This window comes from Tubulanus polymorphus, chromosome 6, assembly GCF_964204645.1.
Source record: "Tubulanus polymorphus chromosome 6, tnTubPoly1.2, whole genome shotgun sequence".
In the NCBI taxonomy this organism is placed as follows: Eukaryota; Metazoa; Nemertea; class Palaeonemertea; order Tubulaniformes; family Tubulanidae; genus Tubulanus; species Tubulanus polymorphus.
Genome location: NC_134030.1, coordinates 16,493,421 through 16,519,512, shown reverse-complemented (window position 1 = coordinate 16,519,512; position 26,092 = coordinate 16,493,421). Strand labels below are relative to the sequence as shown.

Sequence of the window (26,092 nt, the reverse complement as noted above, 5' to 3'; positions counted from 1 at the left end):
AAACCGGAGTTTTCATTGGCCTCTCTAGACTACCCCGCCAGTACGGGTAGCCGAGCAAACCGGAAAACTCATAATGTTGTGATACTGCGCAAATGATACGAACAGGAAATACTTTGTAATTCGAAATAGGGTATCAGAAATTCAATTACCATGTCAAATTACTTCCAAATACTTGATTCTTGGCTCAAACTATATCCTAGGTAATTGAGTTGGAGCTTTTTGCACTGTAAATACATAAATTCATGTTTGATTCAACGTCATTAATCACATGTGTACTGTTAACTTATATGTTTCATATTTATTATTTATATTTCATTTCTTATCGTTCAACAATTTTTAAAGTGAATAGGAGCAATAAAAGTTGTCACATAACTGGTTTCTGGGTTAAGTTGTATTAATATAGTAGGGATATTGTATATCCCATAACTTGAGGTTTCCAGGTTTAGTTGTAATAACATAATATGAATATTTTATATCCCATAACTTAAGGTTCCGGGTTTATTTTGATAATATAGTAGGAATAACCTATATCCCATAACTGGTTTCCGGGTTTAGTTGTAATAATATAGTAAACTAATGTTTTCCATTTGGAATTTCAGTTACATTACCAACATACAAGCCCAAAGTAGGTGGTACACGTGACTACCAGACTTCTGCTTCTACTGTGGAAAATGTTACAAGTCAAAGATAGCATATCATTATCTGTCTCAGCACTGCCAAGAAGATGATGTCTGAGAGATAGGCCTTCTGTCAAATGGTTCGAAAGAGTAAAAGAACAAATTACTGTAGTTACAAAATAAAGGCAATTTCAAACATAATATACAGGTATTTATAGCTTTATAATTTCCAAGTGTACATCATTATTTCATTGATTGTTAAATTTTGAATTTGATCACAGGATCACTATCTTGAGTTTTTAAAATTGTGGATGGTTTTCACTTGTTACTACCATGTTCAGTATTGGTTTTAGGAATTTTACTAGATGAAAAGTTACTCAAGCATTAGTTTATTGTTGCTTTTGACTATTATTTAGAATCATTGTACATTCCTCAGGATCCTCAAAACTGGGTCCTTTGTTCAAAGAATAAAAAGCCCATTTCCAGTTTATTTTAGATTCGTTACCATTAGGATTTCTCAAGTCAAGTGATGTAATAACAGGTAATCCAAAAAGGTGAGGGTGAATTGGTGCTGGCACGAAGATTGTCCCAAACATCAAAAATATGTAGAAGACCGTGGGATTTTGTTCCGTGCGAATTCTGCTTTGCGTTGTTCCACTAAGAACGCTTGTGGAGCCACATCAAGTCCTCTTGCCCGTTGAAACCCGAGAATCCACAGCCCGAAAAAACTATGCCTGAAATGGAAGATGTCTGCTCAGTCCTTGCGTTACAAACGGTATTTGGTATCTTTGCATAGCAACAATCAACAGCGAAGTTTTCACGAAAATCTCCTATCTCCTTTATGCTTTTTCATCTTTATCATCCAAAACAGTAATTTAATTCATGAATGATATTTTTCATTTTGCTTTAAACTGATAAAAATTTGTGCAATTTTTTTAGGCAATATACAGTATTGCCAGAAAAATTTTTAGTGTTTGCATACTCGGCTCTGATTTTACTCCTGGAAGTTGATTATTTTCTATTTTAGCCGGAGAAAAAGTGCTTCTACTCCACTAGATGGCTGCCAGGCAATGAGAGGTCACGAGAGAGTGTACTGGTCTCCAGAAACCAGAGTTCATTAGATCGACAAGATGAGAAAGTACTTAGCTACAACATCACAGGTAATGATATTTTCCACCAGTCATAAAAGAAATCAAGAAGTCACTTTATTAATTATCATTTAGTTATAAATTTTTTTCAAGATTATGGAAATGCTGCCTGGTGAGCTTAAACTTGTATGTGACCACATGGGCCATAATTTGAATATCCACATGGATCACTACAGGCTGTCAAGTTCCATACTTGAAAAAAACAAAGTGGCACGATTGCTCATCGCCCTAGATAATTTTATCATGCGGAATTTTCATGGGAAAAGTCTGGATGCCATTAACTTAAAAGGTGATTATTTAAGGTTTCATAACCTTGCAGAAATGGGTGGAAACACAACCTTAAGTCATGTCAAAGACCATCTTTGTCCAAAATTCAATCTTACAGCTTAAAACCATTGTGAGGTATAAGATATCTGTTTGACTTCAGTAAAAATTCCTCATCTGGGCTTTGAACCTTAAAGCTTTTCTCTGTTTTGACGTATAATGCATAGTGTCCTGTTCCTGTGAGTTTTGACGACGAATGAACTGGTAAGTTGAATTCTATCAATGTGATATTTTTCAGAGATCCCGCGCTAAAGAATAGTTTAGTTGTACACGATAAGAATTATTCTTCTTGCATCGGACGAAACCGTAGCTGAAACTGGAGAGGGCAGTATTACACAAGGTAAAACCAATACATGAAATCGGCAGCCCGGTATTACATCAGCTGCACTAAGATCGTATAATATTTAACCCAGTGAAAACTGTTTTTTTCCCTCCTTAGATCCGGAAAGCAATGTCAATGTCGGTGCTACACCTGAAAAAACTCGTTCTGGTCGTGTTCCATCTTCTTCTTTCACTGGCTCAGGTTAGTTCTTTGATTATGCAAATACTTAAAATGTACAATTAGCCCCTGATGATCAAGTGCAACCCACATCGGTGCAGAAGGATTTGACGGTATAATGAGGGGGGTGCCTGTCTGTGTATTTTTTAAGAGATGCACGTTGATAAAACCTGGCTGTAAGTGGTGGTGGCGGGATATGGGATGGCGGTATATGTATTGATTTATCAATCACCTTTTCGGGAGTAAATAATGTACAAATGATTCAGATATCCCCAGTAAATGTTCACTTTTTAGGAGAACCTGCAATTAAGATACCTGAATCCGTCTTCCACTGGTAAGTTAATTAAACATTGCTTGGAATGGAGTTTTTTCAACAGTGTGCATTCCATCATTGTTCTCTCTCTTAACAATCCCACAGAGAGCATTTTGCAAAATCTTTACGTGGATTCATTTTTCATATTTAGCCCAATGCAAAGTGAAAATTTCTGGATGTAACAGGAAAGAAAGAATTCAGAAATTGCATTGGAACATTCGTCGAAAACCAGAAACCGGTACCCAGGGAGAAAATTAAGCATTTGTGTCAAAGCTCAGTCGCACAGAAGCTCAAATTCGCGCTAGAATTAGCAATGTTAAACTGATAAACAGAAAATGTAAAAACACATAGTACATAGTCCAAAAGAAGAAAACTCTCTTCTTTCCAACTCATGGTTATGAGATCGCTGACATTGTGAATAGCTTTTCAGCAAATAAGGGGATCGGTATCGATGAAATCTCAATGAAAATCATAAAGAAAGTTATTGACACAATCAAAGACCCACTTTCTAGTATATTTAATTGCAGCCTACAATCTGTTATTGTTCCGTTTGAGCAAAAAATCGCCAGAGTTCGTCCATTTTATAAGAAAGGTGATGCCCATTGTTTTGATAATTATTGACCTATATCAATCCTATCCTGTTTCTCCAAGATTTAGGAAAAAATTGTTTATAATAGAGTAACCTCATTTTGTGAAAAATTCTCAATCTTAAATAGCAACGAGTTTGGATTCAGTATAACCCACTCAACAGCAATAGCTTTGATTATAGATATAATTTCAATAATGCAAATATCGAATCTAAAACACCATCGATTGGGATATTTTTAGATCCTTCCAAAGGTTTTGATACTGTTAACCACAGCATTTTACTACATCAATTAAACAATTATTATAAAACTATTATTATAAAAGGTAACGCACTGATATGGTTCAAAAACTACCTGAGCGACCGTCCGCAAATTGTTCAACTTGAAGCATTTAAATCAACTTCGCTTAGTATTGGTATTGGAGTTCCCCAAGGTATTTTAGGTCCTTTGTTGTTTCTGATCCATATAAATGACTGTAAAAATTCATCTGTTTATACATCAGTCTTGTTAATACTGTCAACCGTGAGTCATCAAATCTTGTAATTTGGTGTCGTGCCAATAAGCTATCTATTGATTTAAAAAAGACATGTTACATCATATTCAGTAGCCTAAGTGGTATAAGTACACGGCTTCGATAAATCCTTGTGATCTCTCTTTGTAGCTCAAATTTTGTTTTTGCTCTTGTTACATTTTTTCACTGTATATTACATTGTATGTTTTATAACATCAATCATGTAATAATGTAAAAACCAAATGAAAATAGATACTACTATACTATAGTTGAAATGTTAGAAATAAAGTGATGGTTTTTAATATAAAAGAAGTGTCTTGGTTGTTCGTTGAGCTGAAAAGGATTTAAAAAGGTGTAAAAACAGGCAATGGGAGATTATTCGTTGAACCTGCTGATTTCCTTGGTCATACATCATATTACAGTGGAACCTTGCTGTAATAAAATTCACAGCACCGGCACATCTGTTCATTATCCGTTCATTTCTAACGGATGTATTTCTTACAGTTACGGGGAATTCATTAAGCTCTCTTACTTTGGACGTATGTATATGTGATAAATTGTTGCAACCCGGTTCTACAAATTGCATTACTGTTAACAATGGGGACTTAAGTTATTGACCCTAGCATACCAAAATTTAAGTGGAACTGAAGGGGCAAATTGGTTTTGAGTGACAGTGCGTGAATATGTGGTGTTAAGTTTGAGCTCAGAGGCAGCTTGCAAATTATAACTTAAGCCCTTCATAGTTGAAACCTAGTTTCTGATCAAATCACGAAGCCGCTCGTGTCACTCCCCAAAGCGAAAATAACAAGAACAAAGTAATGTCCGAAACCAACATAAATATCAGAATATTTATGGTCGGTTCTTTCTTGGAAGAAAAAAATACCTCCCCCGGGACATTTGAATTTGTCTATGATGAAATGGAGCCTAATAAGCCAGTCAACCCAAAGAAAAATTAGCATAGTCAGACTTTGGACATGATAATAGAAATGACATTCACAGAACAATCGGGCATGTTACCTTGGAGTTTATATGCCATTTTAGCCTGCATTTGTTTGAAATTGTGTACGTAGTTAAGATGTTTGAGATTAAAAAAATAAGCAAATGAACATGTCTTGGTTCTCTGCCCACTTAACCTTCTATGGATCGAGACTGAAAAACTTCTGCTCTCGTCTCATATGATATACATAGTAAATAATTTTTGGATTTAAAAAGAAAAAACTTCCCGCCCTGTCTCTTTACTCCAACGCCCCCTGGTGACCATGTGCAAAACCCACTGACCTTGACACTCACCACAATCATAGAACATGTCATGAACTACAACTTTGCAATTGATCATGGTAACCAAATATCCAAGGTACCAATCTAATAAGTTAATACACAGTTGTTCTACTATTCAAGCCCCCTGGTGACCATATAGAACAACCTATGTCTTTGAAACTCACCACAATCATAAACGATGACATGAGCTACAACTTTGCAATTGATTGTGGTAACAAAATATTCGTAGGTACAAATATAATATAGAAATACTAAGTCATCATATTAATCAACGCCCCCTGGTGACCATATGCAAAACCCAATGACCTTGAAACTCACCACAGTCATAGAACATGTCATGCACTACAACTTTGCAATGGATCATGGTAACAAAATAGCCCTAAGTACCAATCTAAAAAGGAAATACTAAGTTATTCTACTATTCAAAGCCCCCTGGTGACTATATGCAAAACCAATGACCTTGAAACTCACCACAATCATAGAACATGTCATATACTACAACTTTGCAATTGATCATGGTAACAAAATATCCCTAGGTACCAATCTGATAAGAAAATACCAAGTTCTTCTACCATTCAACGCCCCCTGGTGACCATATTGAATAACTTATGTCCTTGAAACTCACGACAATCATAGACGATGTCATGAGCTACAACTTTGCAATTGATTGTGGTAACAAAATATGCGTAAGTACAATACTGTAATACTATAATATAGAAATACTAAGTTATTGTATTCAATGCCCCCTGGTGGCCATATACAAAAAGCAATGACCTTGAAACTCACCAATATCATAGAAAACGTTATGAGCTGCAACTTTCCAATACATGGAACACAATATGCTTAGGTATCAATATAATGTGGAAAAACCTTTTCCCACCTACGAATGAGTACTGATGACGCCAAGATGGCTGCCAATTGCGCAATAATTAGCTGATCAAAAATACATGTCTCACGTATAAAACATCCCTTTCCAAAGAATACCCATCACAAATTGCAATGACAAATGGCAAACCAGTAGGAAGCTACAGGACTCAGGATTCGGGCCAAAATTGACATTTTTGGACACTAAAAAGGTCATAGGACGGCAATCTTTAGTCCAATCAACACAATTTTTCTTAAGTTGATGGGCCAAATATATACAAACAATCAAGGTAATTGATAAAAGCGTCTTCAAAATTTCCCTTGAAAACTTCGAAAATGTGTAAAAAGTGCTGATTTTGGCGAACAACAATGGCTGCCAGTAGGCCATCTTGAATCTGACAGGGCCAGTTTTTGGCCTGAAGATGTGTCTAGGGTAGATACATGTATAAACCAAATATCAAGACATTACCTTGAAGCGTCTTCAAAACTTCCCAAAATAACTTAATTCCGTCTACGGACGGACGGAGGATGGACGAAAAGTGAACGCGATAGCCCGCTGGGACCAAAGTCCCAAGTGGGCTAAAAATTTGCCCGCCCTCATCATAAGAAGAAAAGAGGTTTGGATGAGAAACAAGGTACCAGTATCAACTTTGAGAGACCTCACATTTCCATTTGAGGATCAGAATTTGAAATTCATTTCTTACGAGATCATGCCGTTACCCGAAAACAATGCGCACACTTTCATGTTGATGAAGGCTTATCAAATTATGGAATGATTCCCAAATGGTTTGTAACATATAAAGCTATACGCGATATACGCGGAGCAATTGCGTCTGTAGAACAAATAAAATCCTTCTAGGTCCCTTTAGAGGGCAGAAATAAATTAAATTTGAAAAAAAATCCTGGGCAGGGGATACGGCTAAAAATATTGATAGCCTTGTTTCACCTTGTTGATAGCCTTGTCTGCTGAGCTGACTGGCGGCCGCCTATCTACCCTCTATATTACTTTTAAAAAATCACAACAAGGCATACAATAACAGTTAATAACAGTTAGAGATATGACGGTGTTGTCATATCGCGGAAAGACGGAATCGCGGAATTTTCCAAAAACGCGGAATTTCTTCATTTTTACTTTAAATGGTAAACGGGTTTTCCCACGGGGATATCCACTGTCGGACAGGGCACCGGACCGATCGATGCAACGACTTAGGTTCGAATCCCATTATTTGCAGGCAATTTTATATGGAATTATTATATTACGATACCGTTGACTGGCTGCCACCTGTAGAAGAAGTCAGAATCAAGTGAGGTGAAAGAGACCAGGCACCTAATGTCTATTTCTACTAGGCAAACTTCGGTTATCGAAGTTCATCGACTTTTTGAGAACTTCAGAAACGAATATTATCAGATAAATATTGAGCGCGTTCGCGGTGTCGGACCGTAGTTGTAGATGGTTGCAAACATGAAATCCTACGACCAAACAAGTACCGGTTCAAATTCCTTTGAAATTATTATAATTTTACGGCCGTCCAGTACCGGTACCAATAAGATTCTTTTGATCCAAATAATCAGCATAAGAACATATGTTATAGCAGTCACACAGTAAACACAAAAAAAAAAAACGAAACCATTTTATAATCTTTAATATCATTTAATTCTAAAAGATAAACCACATTCTTCGCTTATAACAACAATGTAGACACACAACACGCATGAACAATCCTAAGCCAGAATGAAATATACATCATGTCTATTTATTTTCGACTGACATCGATCCAGTTCCACAGTTGTGAGTTACTTAGAATCAATTCATTTCCAATAATTTAAATCCAGAGACCAGAGTCAAATCTTAACTCGGAAGTGAGTCCTTGAGATTGACCCATGGTGTCATCACAAATCCTACGTTTGCGTACCATCGATTTGTAATCCTTCAGTTAATGCAGCGATACTCTGTATCACTGAATTCGCAAAGCACGTATTGCCTAGGTTCTCCATTATTTGGAACAGTATCGTTAAGTTGTTGACTGGCGATATAATTAATTATCAAATACTACTTCCCGGTGTTGAAAACCTGGGTCCGGTGCCCTGTCCGACAGTGGATATCCCCGTGGGAAAACCCGTTTACTATTTATAGTAAAAATGAAGAAATTCCGCGTTTTTGGAAAATTCCGCGATTCCGTCTTTCCGCGATATGACAACACCGGAGAAATGAACTGATGACACATTCTATTGTAATTTACAAACTGACAGGGCCGGTGCGGAGAAACAAGATATAATTTTTCGGCTAATTAAATTAAGTTCGTAATCATAATAAAAAAGGGAATACGAATTATAAATTTTTATATATCTAACAGGGTAGTAAAAGAGTGGGATATACAAATGATTTAAGGGGATATACAACATATTCCTGTATATACCACATACTTTGGTTTTAAAACGTTGCCACACAATTGGGTTTCATGTAACTATCCCACATCCGTGGATCCTTGGTATATATGGGAATATGTTGTATATATGTATACACCCAAGTGTATCGTTTAAAAAACCAGAGGGCACTGCTGCAGTTAGGCCTCAGTGCGTAAACGTAAAAAAAGTTGAGATGTTATTTCAAGGCATCCAGAGTGTATTGGCTGGTATTCAGCCGATGTACATCTGGAACCTCAATGTTACAGGGGTTCAGCTGACTCACGTACTCAGGAGAATTGTAGCAAGGTGGGCCAAATTGGTGATTTTCGATGTAAAAATTGGCTAATTACACTGGAACCTGAATTCTTATCGATGTCGGTTTAATATATCATCTAGAAACAGAGATAATTATGAAACTCCCTGATGATTCCTTTTCTTGAATTGATGGGTTTTTCAGAAAAGGAAGCAGGTACGTGCAGTCGAGGATAAGCGGAAACTGTTATGGCCTGTGGTTATGCATCTGGTCATATACTGGCACCACACGTCATATTTAGAGGAAAGACCGCCGCGTCACTTCAATCGGTTGACTCAGTTGATGCTCCTCCTGGAACAACCCTGTCTGAATCCAAAACCGGGTGGACCAAACAGGTAATTAAAATGACAAAAATAAACAATGATTTAAAATCATCGTATATATTCTAACCAATGTCTTATCTTTAAATTTTCTAGGATATTGCCACTTTTCGGTTCAAGGAAAGCCTCCTCCCAGCAATTGGGTTAACACAACAACAAACACTGATCTCAGAAGGACGACATAACAGTCATAATTCATTTAGAACTGACCGAAGTAGCCAGAGAGACCCAGATAACTGTAATCAAATTACTCAAACATACTTCAAGCTGGTTGCAACCCATTGATAGGTAAAAGTGAAATTTTTTCTCTTCGTAGAACAACATTCTAGCCAATATTAAAGGTATTTCTTTGCATAAACAGAGCCTGTTTCAAGACATTAAAATCGAGCTGGAACCGGTTGCGCAAAAAATTTTCAAATGACTATCCGGGCAGAGAGATCAGCAAAATCTGTTACTTTAAAATATTTCGCAAGGCTTGGCAGAGTATATCACCAGAAATACTGATTAATGGTTTCAGGTCGTGTGGAATTTTCCTTTTGACCCATCAGCAATTCCAAGCGAAGCATACATACCATCAACTACAACTGTTTGCGATATAGTGAGTCACAAATTCATTATTTACCTATTTTGTTCGTTTAATATACTGATATAAAATGTATTGTATCTATATTCAGAAATCAGATCCTGCTTCAATATTGCCAGTAGAATTATTCAAGCCACTGGAATTAAATCAAAATCAGCCTCCTGAGGTAACATATAATTAAATTGAATTCGAAATAGAATATTAAAATTGGTTGGTTATTAAAATCATTAAACTGTTATTGACAACAATTCTGTATGTATCTTTCTATTCTATAGTCGTAGGGGATCTAAAAATATTAACCTACCAGTATTATGTTTTGTAATAGAAATTTGCTGTTGTTAATTGTTTTGCCTATAGTAGGTCTAAATACATTCTCAGTTTTCTATTTTATTACCTTCTTATTTGCGCTTGCTGCATATCTAACGGTCTTCCTATCTGGTGAATTTTAGGATCAATTTACAAAACATTCATATCATATTCCTTCACTTACAGTCTAGCCCCATACTATCACCAGTTGATTTCAAACGTGACAACCACATAGTTTGTATGACAGACAGTAAAGATAGTTTTGGTATCTAAAGCGTAGGTGTGTAAGATAACGGTACATCATCTAATCCATCAAAATTCTTGTGGAAATACAGCGCAATCTCCAATCTGGCTATCTTCAAAATCATTTCTGGGTTTAACTTCTTGGAGAGTCTATTAGTTGCATTGGGGATAGTTAGTGGCTTAAAGCTAAGGGAATATCGAAAATGAAAAACGGCTCACGATATAGCTGACACGGGCATGGAAATTTCGAATTTTTCATGTAATAAACTACCTAATAGGCAACAGGGGCCGGTTTCACAAAGCGTAATTAACTTTAATTATAATTAGGACCTAAATCATGATTAAATTTCTTTAATCATGATTAGTTAATTACGATTAAAATTGGGTTTTACGGAAGGGTTTATTTACAAATTAACTAATTACATAATTAGGCAACTTAATTACAATTTAACTGTATCAAAATGGCGGAACTTTAGACAGCCATTTGCGGTCCAAGCATCAACAACCTTCCTTGTTTAGAGGAAAAGAGAAATTCACTCCTTTGGGAGTTAAAGTTCGATCTGAAAGGTCTCAGGAACCAGTGGAACAACTAAGCAAGATGTCTCTAAAGTTTTTAAATAGAAACTCACCTCCAGTCAGTTAAATAAAATCCTCGTAAATGGGGTTTATTTCCGAGCAGTGATACTTTTTAACACCATAACTCCATAGACATGTACTCTAATGACAGAAATCTATCATATCTATGGACAAAATCAATTAATTCAATACTTCTAAGTATGTGGTGGTCATGCTGACAAAAACATAGGATGTTTGAAAATAAATCAATAAAATTTAGAGTATTATTTTTACAAAAGGCAAAAAATCCAAATTAGTCAGCCAAACAATCTGAAAAACTAGGAATAAGTGTAAATTGCCTTCGTCAATTAATAAACACCAAATTCCATGAATAACATCTGCAGCTTTTTGTTTTCAATAATAAACGAGTGATGATTAAATGGTTTAAATACACTCTAGAGGAGAATTAAATTTTGTAATTAACTTAATTATAATTAAAGTTAATTACATTTTGTGAAACACCTAACTTGCTTAATCATGATTAGTGGTTTAATCATAATTAAGGGTTAAACCGGCACCTGATATTCAATATTACACAAAATGAGATTTAAGTTATGTCTTAATTAGACTGGACAAAAAATTCCTCCAACTGTGTGATGCTCCCATCCCTAAAATATCGGAATAACCCATATCCCCTATAAACAACATGGCATCGCCCATTTTCGCTTGCATACGCTATTATATCTGGCGTAAATCCGGCGTATTGAGCATTTCCGAACACGTGTTGTTAGGTTTGACCAAAAGTTTAACTTTCTGATATTTTACTTTTGATATGTGATGTACTCGATACTAAAATAAGTGTCAGTCCAAGGGGACTTATGTCTTCATGTGATTTTTATACTTTGCGGAGAAAAGTTTTTTATTTAACATATTTTCCAATCCTGGATTCGAACCGTGGGGGAGCGAGGGAACCGGTCACACAAGCATAGAATAAACCTCTAGCACCCTAGAAGTATTGTGCCCATTGTGAATAGCATGGATAGCATTTTAGAATAGCATTTTAGAACACTGCTCAAATATCATCTGCATTCAATGAAAATAAAGCTAGCCTGGAAATTGATTTTTCATCTGAACTGGAGGTAGGCAAGCAGTTTTTGTGGTAATGGTAACTCATTAATAACAGGCAGGTTTTTTTTTCCAATAGTGTGTCGAATGACCAGACGACATCCAGACAACAAAGAGCGTGGGTTCCCTGAAAGAGAAAAAATCGTTCTTTCAGGTCAGGATACCATCAGATCACTTATCATCCAGATTCTTTTGAAGCTATATCAAACACCCCAAATTGTCCCCAAATTCCAAATAAACACCCACTGGTTCCAATTGAGTCTATAATAGTACTTCAGGGATGTGGCCACTGCTCCAACAAGAGCACTATGACTACCCTGTGACATTTGCTTTACATGAACTATGCAATCTGTTGGTGATATTTGTCAAAATACTCTCCCCTCTCAATATCATTTAAATTTGATTTGCAGTTACTTTGATCAATTAAGTTAAATTGACTTAGATTTGAAATATTTGATTGTATTTGCAATTCGAGCACGTGGCTTATTTGCATATCAAGCTGATATGAGAAAGAGTATTTTCCCGAACCTTGCAAAATTGTCAGGGATGAATTTTCAGTAGTGCAAATAAAAATTCCTCAAAAACAAATCAACTGAAGATGTCACAGGAATCAATAAAACAATTGGCCCATGAGCTTTGAAGCATTGGTAGATTATACTGTGGTATGGTAAGTGGTTGATGTATTACATCTGCTGACAAATGTTCTATGACAATGTTAATTGGGAGGACCACAGACTTAAGGTCAATTTGTGTGAGAACGATTTTCGTTTATGCTGAAAATGAATTTGAAAATTTGGCTAGTTTAGCCTAGGTTATTTGTATTGTTAAGCCTCATTAATCCGATGCTGTTAAAAAGACGAAACTAGTACATTCTGATGTTTTCCATCATGTCCCAGCTAAGATATTTATATCAATCAAGATTTGGAAATCATTTAATACAACAATTTCGGCACTTTCACCTACACGAGATTCGTATCAACGATGTACAACTGAAAGGGTAATCGCAACTGACGGTGATTTTTTCTCGCATGAACTGTTTGGCCTTATTGCTGAATAATGAAAACGAAAACAGAACAATTTTTCTGAATGCAAGATCCTCTGATGTATACGTAGATCAACTGGTCAAACGCACGCATGTAACACATCGCATAGAAAGCGATGTCGACGTTGGGGTCACTGAGGAAGGCAGGCTTATGATTGTTTGTTTGGCTTTACTTCGTTCAACTTGGTTTCTCAAGACTAAACCCTATTGGATTGTTTATTTAACCTCACGACGGGACGGCCTTTGTGTTACCCGCACATTGTACGAAGCCAGCAGGGCTCAAACCCATTTCTCACTCAGCACTGATAGTGCGTAAGCAAGGGACTGCTACCGCCTTCTGAGTGCCCAGGAGGCGACGGGACATCTTAAAGTGAACTCGTATCTTAGAATATGATGGAACCGATGGAATTTTACAATAAACTGTCAGTCAACTAATTATTGACAAAACATGGTTGTTCTCGGCGTACTTAACAATGAGATTTTCCTCCAATAAACAACTCTGGTGAAATTGAATAAAATGATCTATCTTTATTGGTGATATCGTATCATGGTGGTAGCCTACCGTTTCGTATCATCATGAAATGGTTTTAATTTAAGCAAAGGTGTTCCCGCATGATCACGTAACTTACCCATACAGATTTCAGTCACGAGTAGGCCTGCCGTTCCACTGCTCTAGAAATACGTATTCTGATGCTGAAAATTAAGCCCAGTTCCCAAGGCTACTGATAGTTGGAGATACAATGATATTCAAACACTATGATATTTATAAATCGGAGGTACATAATTTTATGTTTTTCTGTTACGAAGAGGCCCTTCCCCATTCTTAACTGCCAATGTCAATGCGGACATATCACTACGCGATTGTTTAACCCGCTCTCATCTACCAGATAACTTATGATAAAAATGCTATCAGAAATCTGTCAACGCTATGTTGTGGGGAATAATTGAAACATTTGAGTCATTTTCAGCTGTTTCTAATGTTTTACGTGAATAGAGTGACAATTTGAAGTTACTATGAAAATTAGAAGGGTCGGTGCTATTTTTTCGAACTTCTATTTTCAATCCATTTTACTAGCATTGTTATGACGTCACAAACGTCAACCAATGCTGATAAAACCCAGAGGTAAAAAAAACAACAGTAGACTAAACCGTGGGTTCATGTGAACACCTGCTGATTTCTGCGGCTAAGCCAATCATAAGTTTTTCTGATTGGCTTTTTAAAATTGACATCTTTGTATTCAGATGTTCACAAAAGACCAGTAAATTTTAAACTTTTTCAAACACGGCTTCCTAGACTGAAGAATGGATAACGCTTGAGTGCATGATTTGTAAGAATACATCATTAGTTGCAGAGTAAAAGAGCCATTCTGGAAACCATGTCACTTAAATTTGCTCCAATGTATGGTTATAAGCTCAGCCAAAGGCTGGCGAAAAAAATGATCTTTTCAACTTGGGGTGGCGGGCCTGGTGCTTCTACAGTCTAAAACTAATCCATCTTGGTAATTATATAATGACAGCAAATCAGAAACGACCAGTTAAAAATACGGCGATCTGTCAGTTAAAAAATACATGTACCAGGAAAAGTCAAACTGTCGAAATGTCGTTTTTTTCAGAAACAAGTGAAATATCTAGGACACATGATAAGTGGGGAGGGCATGGCAACCGATCCAGAGAAGACCAAGGCTGTAGACGCCAGGCCACGGGAGAGTTGTGATAGTTTAGTAGCGTTTTGTTCATTTTATCGTTGTTTGGTATAGAATTTCGGACACATCGCCACTCCCTTACACAAACTCATCACCAATGCAGGGGGCAAGAACAGTAAACTGAAGTGGAGGGAGGAACATGAAATCGCAAACAATGTACTCAAAGATAAGCCGACATCCCCACTGATATTGGGATTTGTGGATTTCTCCAAAAAATTCATTTTGTAAAAGGACACCTCAATGATGGGTTTAGATGCTGCGTTGTCCCAAGACCAGGATGACATGCCATGAATTATAGCAGTACAGGTTTCCTTCCGCATGAAAAGAATATGAATAATTACAGCTCCATGAAGTAGGAACTCCTGGCATTGAAATTACAATTTTTGGAACTAAAATTTGTATTGTCGAGTAACACTTACCCTTTCCTATGGTTTTTGCCAATATTTTCTAAATTTGGATTGATCGCCAATGGTTTTTCTATATGTCCTGGCCCTGCGGTATTGCATTTAGCCCTCGGCCAAATCCGCCATCTTTTTATGCCATAGCAGACCCAAAAAAGAAGCTATGCGGGGCAGCTGGGCGGGATTCCCACCATAAGAAAGGTTGAGTGCTACTCGTAAATACAAATTTTAGTTCCAAAAATTGTAATATTTCCGTCTAGTACTGTACCCTTTCTATGGTTTTTGCTAGACTAGACTAGCACGAGGATGGTGGGAAAGGTAGATAGAAAAACCACTGCTCAATCGCAAGGTAAGAGGAAAAAAGGAGAGCACTTACCCAAGCAAGGAATGGAGCACTGTAGCATAGGGAAAACCGATTGGCCACAGCGAGTCCGTCCAGCTCAGGGGCCCCCGAATTTTGCAAAATTAATACTTGCGAATATGAGCTCAAACTATGTCCACGGATACAACCCTCGTGATCCTGATAATGCAAAAATAAAAATTCTACACTGAAGAGTCCGATCGAAAAGAACGGACACCTTGGGCCATAATGACAGAACCGAGCGATGCTAATGAGCCTAACTGGCCTGAAACATCCTGTAAATAAAAGGACGTTCATTTTGATGGAGATTTTCAAAAGGCAGCCCCGACAGACTTCTTCCAAAGGAGCACCCGAAAAGTCTGCACAAGATGTAGCCATAGAACTCACTTGATGAGAAACAACTACCTTCGAGGAAAGATTCTCTTTCAATAAAATGTCTCTGATCAGTGAAGAGACCCATCGGGCCACTGAATCCCGAGAAATAACACCCTTCAGGTGATCCAGCAGCGGAATAAATGACCGCTACGTGGGCCCCAATTGGCTACCTCTTGGTGGAGAACTCATTCTGTCGCCAGCCTGACCTAGACGAGAAAGAGCATCCACCATCACGTTCCTTTTCCCTACTAAATGTGCCACAGTCAGGGAAACGCCCTTTGCCTGGCACCTAAGAAGAATTTTGGCTCACGGATCCGTGAGGGTTTCTGAGTGAGTGCCCCCTTGATTCTGAAGGTAAACCCTCACTGTTGAACTGTCCGTGGCTAATGTGGTGGCCCTCTACTCTCCTGTGAATGAACTTCAGGGCCTTACACACGGCCAGCAGTTCCAGGAAATTTATGTGGTTGATGGCCTTATAGCGAGACCACTTCCCGGCTTTGACTCAGTTCTCCAGATGCGCCCCACCCTTGATGACTGGCATCCGTGAATACACGAACTGGAGCTTCTAACGGGGCCAGAGACACCCTGCGACGAAGATTCGTAGTTGTTGCCCACCAATGAAGATCTGGGCTTAGATCGGTTGGAGGTACACAAATCAAGGTCTCCCAGTTGCCCTTCTATGGAGACCAGAAGACCTTCTAATATCGTTGCAAGCGCGGTCTCGGGGTTGTGGGAACTCCCGCTACAGCTTCTTGAAGTTTGGCTACTCGAGCCATGGACGGAAAGACTTTGCCGATTCAAAGATAGAAGTCCATGCCGAGATAAGTGAACTGTTGGGCCGGCGTCAACTGAGATCTTTCCCTGTTTACGCGGAACCCTAGCTGATGGACTAAGTCCAAGACTGAGGTCATTGCCTCCCTACATTCTTGAGCCGAGTTTGCGACTATCAACCAGTCGTTGAGGTAAATGAACAGTCGAGCACCCGAGGACTGAAGTACCTTCTGAACAGACTTGGCCAACTTGGTGAAAACTCACGGGGCCGTACTGAGGCCAAATGGAAGAGACCTGAACTGGAACTGGCGGTCTTTCCAATTTAACCTGAGAAATTGCCGAGATTTTGGGTGAAATGGAACCTGAAAATAACCATCTTTCAGGTCCAATGAAGCAGCCCATTGACCCGGACGGAGCCCTTGAATCCCGTCCCTGGGTTTGGTCATCCGGAACGTTGGAATGTCTAGGTGCCGATTGAGGGATGACAGATCTATCTCCGTCCATTGACCCCGCTGTGACCTTTGGTACAATGAATATTCGAGAAGACCAGCCGGGAGAAGTTTATTTGGTTCTATCACTCCTTTCTTGGCCAATTCCTTGAGAGCCGGAGAGATTAAGGCCTCCTGACCCAGTTTTGGTCGCATGTCGGGAGGTGACCTCGTCAGGCGCAGTCACCTTAGGAATGCAAACAGAAGCCACGTGAGACGACCCGGGAGGGCCAACCATCTCTAAAAAGGTCGGACCAGTGGGTGGCTGCCTGCCACTGGTCCCAAGAATTCACATCGAGTTTTTCCAAAAGGAAGAGCCCCTTTTTGGAGCATTCCCCTTGCCCCCATATGAACCGGAATTGTTATGACTAGACGAGGCTTGACGCGGTGGACTTGGTCTGGAGCTCCCGAATCTTCCTTAGCTCGGCAAAAACAGGAGCGCGCCAATTGGAGAAGAGACACGAAGATGTCCCCAATTGAGCTCTCAGTAATGAATTAGACATCATATCTGGTAGACAAGCTTTGGAACTGGAGTCCATAACTGACTGACGGGAGGCTAACACAAGATTAGCCTGACCTCGAACCGAAAACGGAATGACATGTGAAACAGAATGAGCCAAAGATTGGATAATCCGGTCCATTCCCTCTAGTTTTAGGGCAACTGACTCAAGGTCGGAGCCCCCATTGACGGCTGAGTTGCGTGAAGCTCGCCCGTCAACACCTTAAGAGCCAAATCCTGAAACGAATCAACCCTGGTCAGATTGTCCAGGATTGACGTCATGACCACCAAACCGGACTTAGGCAAACGAATACCCGACTGTGCTGAACCAGTATCCGGGCTGATCAAAGTATAATCAGCATCCAGGCAGCTATGACCATGATCCACAGCACCTGGAGTTGCATAATACGCCGAGCGAAATGAGCCTATAGGCAGATCAGTTGAACTAAAATATTTTCCAGATTTTCCAGAAAGGGTACAGTACTTGATGGAAATATGGGCGATCACAGAGAAATTCAAGGATTATCTCTTCGAAGCTCAGTTCATTGCGTACACGGATAATAACCCTTTGAGCTATTTGCAGTCTAAAGTCTTAACTCGGAGCAATGGTACAGAGGTGGATTGCATTGTAAAACTTAGAGATCAAGTACAAACCAGGGAAACAGAATGTCCCTGCCGATGCACTCAGTCGATAACCAGTCAATGACGAACCAATAACGCCAATTCTGCCACCTATCATACATGCTTTGGTTGCAAAGACCTGTTTGCAGGAAGTCACTCATCTGGTTATCGATTATTTAAAGGTCCAAGATGTGTTTCCATCGTTTTTTTCTGCAGAAGTCAGGGAGGCACAGAAAGCTGATCCATATATTAAGACAGGGTTCATTGTCTCAAGCTCAGGTGAAATTCAAGCTATTTCAAGCTAGATTTATACTATTTTCAAGCTATTTTTTAAGGCACGTTGGAAGCAATTTTCGATAGTTGCAGCCAATTTGCCTATTTTTAACAGGTTCGCATAAAAATGTTAAAAAAGAGGTAAAATTTTGATTCCAGTGGAACCTCTGAGTTGATACGATCCTTTTAGAGATGAAACCCGTTTATCACAATGATTTTCAGCATTTCCTAGCTTAAATATCCATATCAATCAAGATTTGGATATTAGGCAATCCCAAATTAATTGTCTGTTTTGCCGTTACACCTACTAAAATTTTTTGGACCAGTCATTAGGTAGGTAGAATCAATTTTTTTGCAAAATTTTGGAGCAAAAAAAAAACAACAAATTTTTCATCACCTCTTTTAGTGGAAACAATATCCCAAATCTGCGTTCAAAATGAAACAGTAGATTGAATATAAGCACGCTATAACATTACCAGCTTTAATACAGTCACAAAGAATGAATGGCAGCTTATTGGAACACTGCCAGTTTCCTGGAAAACTTCAACTATAGTCGAGGCATGTTTTCACACGATGCACACTTAACTTCAAACAAACGTAGCTCATACATCGGCAGTGGGTCGGCCATTTGTATCAAAAATAAAATTTATTTCAATGAATCCAAGAAAAAAGTTTCCACTCGGTACCTTTGAAGTCGGGTCGGTCGGGTGACGGCAAACAGACGTTTATTTTTGGATGGCCTTATACGAAATTTGTAATGTTCAATGACTTTGACTAGGTCGCGGTGCCTTCAACATGGCTCTCACACCTGGTGTGGGATTCCAATGCCATTTTACATCGATGCTCGATAACATGCATGACTGAAATTTCCCCATATGTTCATGTCTCCAGACACCGGAGAGTTTCACCACAAATCGCAGTGCAAGCGAGTCTCGCGATTCAATACAATTCAATTAATTTCTTTATGGATGCCTAAAACATGATGCACGCGTAGAAACGACTCAAGAACATATTCTGTCCGCGATTTCATCGAAAAAAATTTGCGAATAAGAAAATTTGTGATAATCAAGCATTTCAAGCCATATCTTTTTATTCCAAGTCAAAAATAATCATATCAAGCTTTCGATCTATTTTCAAGCTGTTTTCAAGCGCTTGAGTAGTATTTCGCAAATTTAAGTCATTTCAAGCTTTTCAAGCACCGCGACGAACCCTGTAAGAGAGACCAAGTATACAAATATCAGGGTTAGTTCTAAATTCGCCTGAGAGGAGACGAGAAGGAAGAGAAGTTATGGGTATATGAATTAATGGGATAAGATCAGACCCATCAAGGATGGTGTTTCGTATAGGCACATCAGGCATCTGGAATACGGTGAAATAAAACAACTGCTGATACCAAAGCTATGAGATCTCACATTCTCGACGCACTTCATAACAAACACCGGCATCAGGCATTTGAGAGAACATTGAAGCTTGCTCAGGCACGTTGTTATTGGCCAGGACTAAGTGTTGGAGTTGAACCACAATGTAAAAATTGTGAATACAGCATCCTTGCAAAGGGACCATTACCTAAAATAAGACCGCCTATGGGACATCTCTTGGCAAAGAATCCACTGGAAGTGTTGGCCATTGAATTCATGGTGCTCGATCAATCCTGCAGCTGGAAAATAGATGTACTTGTGATGACTGATGTCTCCACGAAGTAAGCTCAAGCCGTTACTACCTTGGATCAGTCAGCCGACACCACAGCCAAGGCATTTTCAGTGAATGGTTTGTTAAGTATGGTGTACCTCTTCAAATTCATTCGGACCAAGGATCGGCCTTTGAATCAGCATTGATTGAACATGTACAGTGATATGTACATCGATCGAACATAGAGCAATGGACAGTGCAAATGGTATAATAGAACTCTTCATGATCTTCTGAGCACTTTGCCACCCAGACATAAGCGACACTGGCCTGACCACTGATTTTCCTACACTTTAGTAAAAATGATAGGCACTCTGAGGGTTTTTCTCACATCACATAAGCACTGAAAGAGTTGAAAGAATCAATTTTCATGAGTGTTTTAGTGATGAAAAACAATACTTAAATTTGACTTTTTAAATTCTGCATTATGTTAACTACCAAGCAAGAGTAAGTTTGGAGAAATGAAGTTCCATTTTTGAGCTCCAGAAGCTGTGCTGCTCGCCACCACTATGTGCGCCCAAAAAAATTTGGTACTTGTCCGACCAATCAAAAATCCATGGCTTCATCCCTATATTTCACTTACAATTAATTCAGAGTACCAGTATTCTAAGTAGACAACCATAACTAACATAATGAATAACCCACAACATGGGTGGCACTTAATGAAAGCTAACTACTCGCCCAGAATTTGCTCATTATATGGTTGTGTCCAACAAGGACACCTTAGAAAAATACATGTATTCAAAATGATATAATAAGCTTTAGCAAACTTACTGAATATGAGTTGGATGAATGCAGCAGTTGGATTAAGATCACATTCAACGATATCATGGGGGAATTTGCCTTGGTCATTGGTAACGTAGACATCTGCACCACTTTCATACAGCAGTTCTACAAATTTTACATTTGCCGAGTCATACTTAACCAACGAATGATAGATTGTCCCGCGGTGGTTATTTGTACAATTATTCGGGTCAGCACCGGCAACGATCAGAGCGAAGAAACAATTGAAATATCCATATATGGCACTGATGTGTAGGGGCGAACTCATCATTGACATTCCAATACTCATATGACTTTTATCTACATCTGCTCCCCCTTTTAACAATTCCTAAAAAAAGAAAATCATAAAAATATAGCTGCAGCGATAACAGGTTTCTGCCCAACTGCTTCATATGTTGCACTAGGAAGCGTACAAAGATTTCATCGAAATAATTCTAAAAAGTCCATAACATGACTATTTCCAAGAAGCCCAACCTGGGTCAACAATATGCTGGATATGTGGGTCCATAAAGGTCCCCTCGTAAAAAGTACTGTTGTATCAAGTCTAGTCAAAACGACTTAACCGCATATATGGTGCTTTCAAAATCCCCCTGAGGCAGTTGTATGAACTTGTATGTCACACATGCTCTCCGTGCGTGTTTTGATCCGTGATTTCGTTAATAATAGGTTGATCTACCTTCATAATTACAGTAACAAAATTTTTGCATAGTCAGGATTCGAACATGATGTGACATAAACTGCATCAACGTCTTTGATTTAGGTAATGTTGATTTCATCCCCCAAACAGAAGTCATAGTAGTGGTACCAAACGTGGCTTTTTGAATCACAGATGGATTAAACAGTTCGCGGGAAATGAGGTATCGAGACTAATATCAATCCGATAACGTAATTTGCGACATCAAAATGGCAAATTTTTGAATCACTGATATGTGAATCAGATTCCGAGAATTGTCGCAAGCGCACTGTTGTTAGTCTGAATCCGTGTTTCACACTTGATTTGACGCTCAAGGTCGTACAGTTATTTGTAGGCATATCAGGATGTTCTTTTATCAACGGACGATGATTCCTGCATTGATTTCTGCATAGATTCTACATCCTAGTTCGCTGTTACCAGCGCGTGATTTTAATAATATTAACAATAATCAGCATAATTACAACAGGGTTTCTGCGGGAGCGGCAAAAACCCTTATAATACGATAAGTACTGATTCCAACTTGGTAACAAAGAGATTTTGTCAAGTTTCAGAAGAAGTTTGCAATATTGGTTTTTATGAGTGTTATGCTTGCACTGTATGAGGAAATGCTTACAGTCGACGCCATAATACCATCTATTACAATAACAGCAGAAAGGATTTATATTTTGAAAATTATGATCATATAAGTGTGCTCTAAGGAGCAGGTCAACCCTTAACCCATAAACTCCTTCCTCCTTTTGTGATTTGTGGGTATGTCGGAGATCTTGTATCTGGTGAAGAAGCAAAGAGGAGAGCCAAACATCTGAAAGTATTTATCGCTTCTACTTTACATATAAAAAGAGTTTTCGGTGAATATATTTTGTATCTCTCATAAAGTGTGTACTCATTCTTGAACGGATTGGCCTCAGTGTCAGTAGTCCTTTTGCGATATTATTGGACAAAAAATCAGGGTTCAAATTTCACGATGGCTTTTGCCGACGATGTTTAGTAAACAGCCGTTGATGTATTTTTGTACTGACGGCTACAAAATGCCGTCTAATAAATTTCTAAGAAGTGCCGTTGACAATTTCAATTACTGACGGCAGACGTCAGACGTGTTTATCCAAAAAAAACTGCAACAAATCACGTTTCCATGTCAGCTATCGTAAGTTAGTTGTCTGTTAAATTTGTACTGCCATACTCTCCTGTGCTGCCACCTCAAATAATAAATGGCCATATGGTGCTGCCACCTCTAATATTAAATAACCATACAGTGCTGCCAACTCTAATATTGAATACGCTGTGGCTACTCGTACAGACCCGTACGGATTACTCTGGAGGCTGTTCGTACGGGACTAGGATCTGTACGGTAATAACTGTCGCTGATTGGCCGATTAACGCCGCGCATGCGTACAGAGGTACACGACTTAGAAAATTCAAGGGAAGTGTGGAGAATAGAGTTAGAGAAAAATAGCGGATAGAGCGTGACTCGAACCCGGGCCAGTAAATTACTAGCGCAGCATCATACCACTAGACCACCGAGCTCGCTGACAGTCGGTCAAATGTTTTAACTACATATAGCCTCACCTCACCCTAACCCTATCCCTTCCCGTACACATAATTCCAGAGTAATCCGACGGGTGCGTACGAATAGCCTACGGAATTATTCGTACGGGTCCGTACGAGTAGCTGCTTCGTATTAAATAACCATACAGTGCTGCCATCTAACAAAATAGTCGGCTGCTATTAATTTCGTCTGCTTTTGTCTACTGTAAAATATTCAAGAGATCATGCCCCCTGAAATTTTAAAACGGCCGATTGATCAAAGTAAAAAAAAATACTCTATGGGGATTCAAAAAACCGAAACCTTCAGAGGAAATTGCCATCAGCACATTGACAATACCAACAGCACCGAAATCTCTACCAGATCCGACCACGAGTACCATTGATTCAGTGAAAAAAAATGACTAGTTCGTTCGCAAACTGTCAAGAAATGGGGCCTAGATTATATCGCGTTTAACGAAATAGAAGGAGGACTTGTAGAGGAAATTCGGTGCAAAATCTGTCGTCAGTATTCAGCTACTGTTCAGAGCTATAAAACCCACCATTTCGGGCAAACACAAATTAATGATTCCATGGCATATATCACTGGAACAAAATCAGTCAAAAAGGTTAATGCTGTTGATCATGGAAAGAGTGCAGGTCATTTGGCTGCTTTGAGACAAATGCAAAATGAAAAAAATCTGGCTGTAGATTTTGCTGAAAGGCCGATAGTCAAGTCAGTCATATGGACGAATTGACACAGCGCCGCATGTGCAAGCTTTTCGATATTGCATACACGGTTGCATTTGGCGAACTACCGTTTTCTCAATTAAAGAAACGAATAGAACTGGAAAAACGTCACGGTGTCGATTTAGGAGAAACTTACTGTAATGATAAACAGTGCATGAACTTCATACGCGAAATTGGTTCATACATGAAAGGTCCAATGCTAAAAGACATAGAAGCAAAAAATACCTATTTTTCGCTCCAATTCGACGGCTCCTGTGACAAAGCAAACAATGAAAAGGAGGTTATTTGCATCCAGTATGTTAATGAGTCATCCAGCAAAAATTGCTCAGGTAAGCCTCGAAATTATAGAATATTTAAAGATAACAAACCTAATGATATTTTTCAACAATTAACAAATTTATTTTTCTGGTTATCACATGTTGAATATGCTGATTCAGGGACATTATATCAATCGATACGAAAGACATGCGAGGAACACAAGCTCGACTTAAAAACTGTAGTGACAGCAGCTGCGGATGGTGCTAGTGTAAATTTTGGTTGTTGGACTGTAATCTTGACGCGACTGATGGATGACGAGCCATGGCTGGTTCCAATACACTGTGTCACACACAGGTTAGAGTTGGCTATAAAAGATTCTTTCAAGACTAGCTATTTTTCCACCGTAAGTCATCACAATTTCACTAACCCATGAAATTTTACAGGTGAAACTCACACAGTATCAATACTTAGTGCTTAAATTTCCTTAATCTATTTCTTTGATTTACTTTGGTGGCACATCAAGATGAATAAATCTTTAGTCAGAATAATGAAAAGGTTATTTTTATGTCTATTCAGGTTGTTGACGAGCTGTTAATGCGCACATACTACTTCTATGATAATAGCGCTAAGAGATGGAGAGAACTGAAGTCATTGGGCGAAAGATCTGGTACTAAAGTACTAAAGCCACCTAGATCGACTGGCACACGATGGGTGGACCATAAGAAAACTGCACTGGAGGCTATAAGAAATCTCTCCACAATTGTTATGCACATGGAAGATCTTGCTTCTGGTGAACGCAGTGACATTAAGGCTGCTGATATTGCAAAAGTCAAGGGTTACCTAAAGAATTTAAGCACAGATAAGTTTCGTCTATATTGTCACTTCTATCTTGATGCTTTATCACAACTATCAATTCAGTGTGAGAAAAGATCTATTGCCCGTGTATCTTTAGATATCGATGTAACAATGGATGCAATTAAAAGTTTGTATTTGCGTTTATTCCGTCAGTCTGAAATAGAAAGTTACGAACAGTTAGATAGTGATATTACAAGGGATAGACAGAACATAATTTGTAAGATTAGCCAATGCATGGATAGCAGATGCAAAGATTTTGAAAACAACAACATTTTGAAATCCATGAGTATAATTGATCCAGTGAACTGGCCAATGGACAACAAGAAAGAGTTAGCCGACTATGGTAATTGTGAAATAAAAATTCTTGTTAATCATTTCCGAGATGCTATTGAGTCAAATAGTTGCAAGATATCAGAAATAGTTTCTGAATGGAAAATACTAAAAATGGATCTAAAAAGAAACCATAGTTCTGATAAAATCCTGAAATTCGAACCCTGAAATTGATTCGTCTTTACTACAATCATTTCATAATTTTTCGCCGTTTTAATCCTTATCAAAGGAGTTGAATGAGAAACAATCTCGGGCTGAATGTTTAAATGTTTCGACGAACGTGTAAGCTATTTGATTGCAAATTCAAATCATGACAATTAGGTTTTTTTCCTGTTGATGTTACAGCAGAACCAGATGATTCTGAACCTCAGCTGAAAGAAGTTGGACACCTTATCAACCATGGACAAGGTAGTGAAAAATGCGAAAGTGATAGTTGAAGCAGTAGGTGGGATTCCGAAGCTAGCAATCTATGCAACCAGGAATATTTACCCCATGAAGAAATATTGTATGATTATGGAATCAAAACGCTTCCTTGGAAAAAAGTGAGTACCCTTGTATCTTGCTGAGCATCTCCAAAAAAATTTGGTATTTGTGTCTATTAGAGTAACTGTCTAATTCCTTTTAACCTCTACCCCACACTGATCATGACATGCCAAAGTTTGAACTGTTGATTTTCTTATGAGAGACCA

The 26,092-nt window shown here is 38.5% G+C and overlaps 2 protein-coding genes and 1 long non-coding RNA gene across 3 annotated transcripts in view; 2 read left to right on the top strand and 1 right to left on the bottom strand.

Moving 5' to 3' along the window:
- The first annotated feature begins 1,754 nt into the window (after positions 1 to 1,754).
- Positions 1,755 to 2,554, top strand: LOC141906955 (uncharacterized). The gene is made up of 3 exons (XR_012619438.1): positions 1,755 to 1,777; positions 2,328 to 2,429; positions 2,529 to 2,554. It is a non-coding gene; the product is annotated as an uncharacterized LOC141906955 (long non-coding RNA).
- Positions 2,555 to 11,991: 9,437 nt separating this feature from the next.
- Positions 11,992 to 26,092, bottom strand: part of LOC141907779 (ankyrin repeat and SOCS box protein 12-like) — an 83,044-nt gene continuing 68,943 nt past the window's right edge. Inside the window, exons 4-5 of the mRNA XM_074797522.1 lie at positions 20,987 to 21,323; positions 11,992 to 12,119 (exon numbers count right to left, since the gene is read on the bottom strand). Coding sequence (XP_074653623.1) covers positions 11,992 to 12,119; positions 20,987 to 21,323 — 465 coding nt within the window. The remainder of the gene's footprint in view (positions 12,120 to 20,986; positions 21,324 to 26,092) is intronic.
- Positions 23,956 to 25,571, top strand: LOC141907099 (zinc finger protein 862-like). The gene is made up of 3 exons (XM_074796668.1): positions 23,956 to 24,289; positions 24,398 to 24,621; positions 24,795 to 25,571. The coding sequence occupies exons 1-3, from the start codon at positions 23,956 to 23,958 to the stop codon at positions 25,569 to 25,571; spliced, it is 1,335 nt and encodes a 444-aa protein (XP_074652769.1).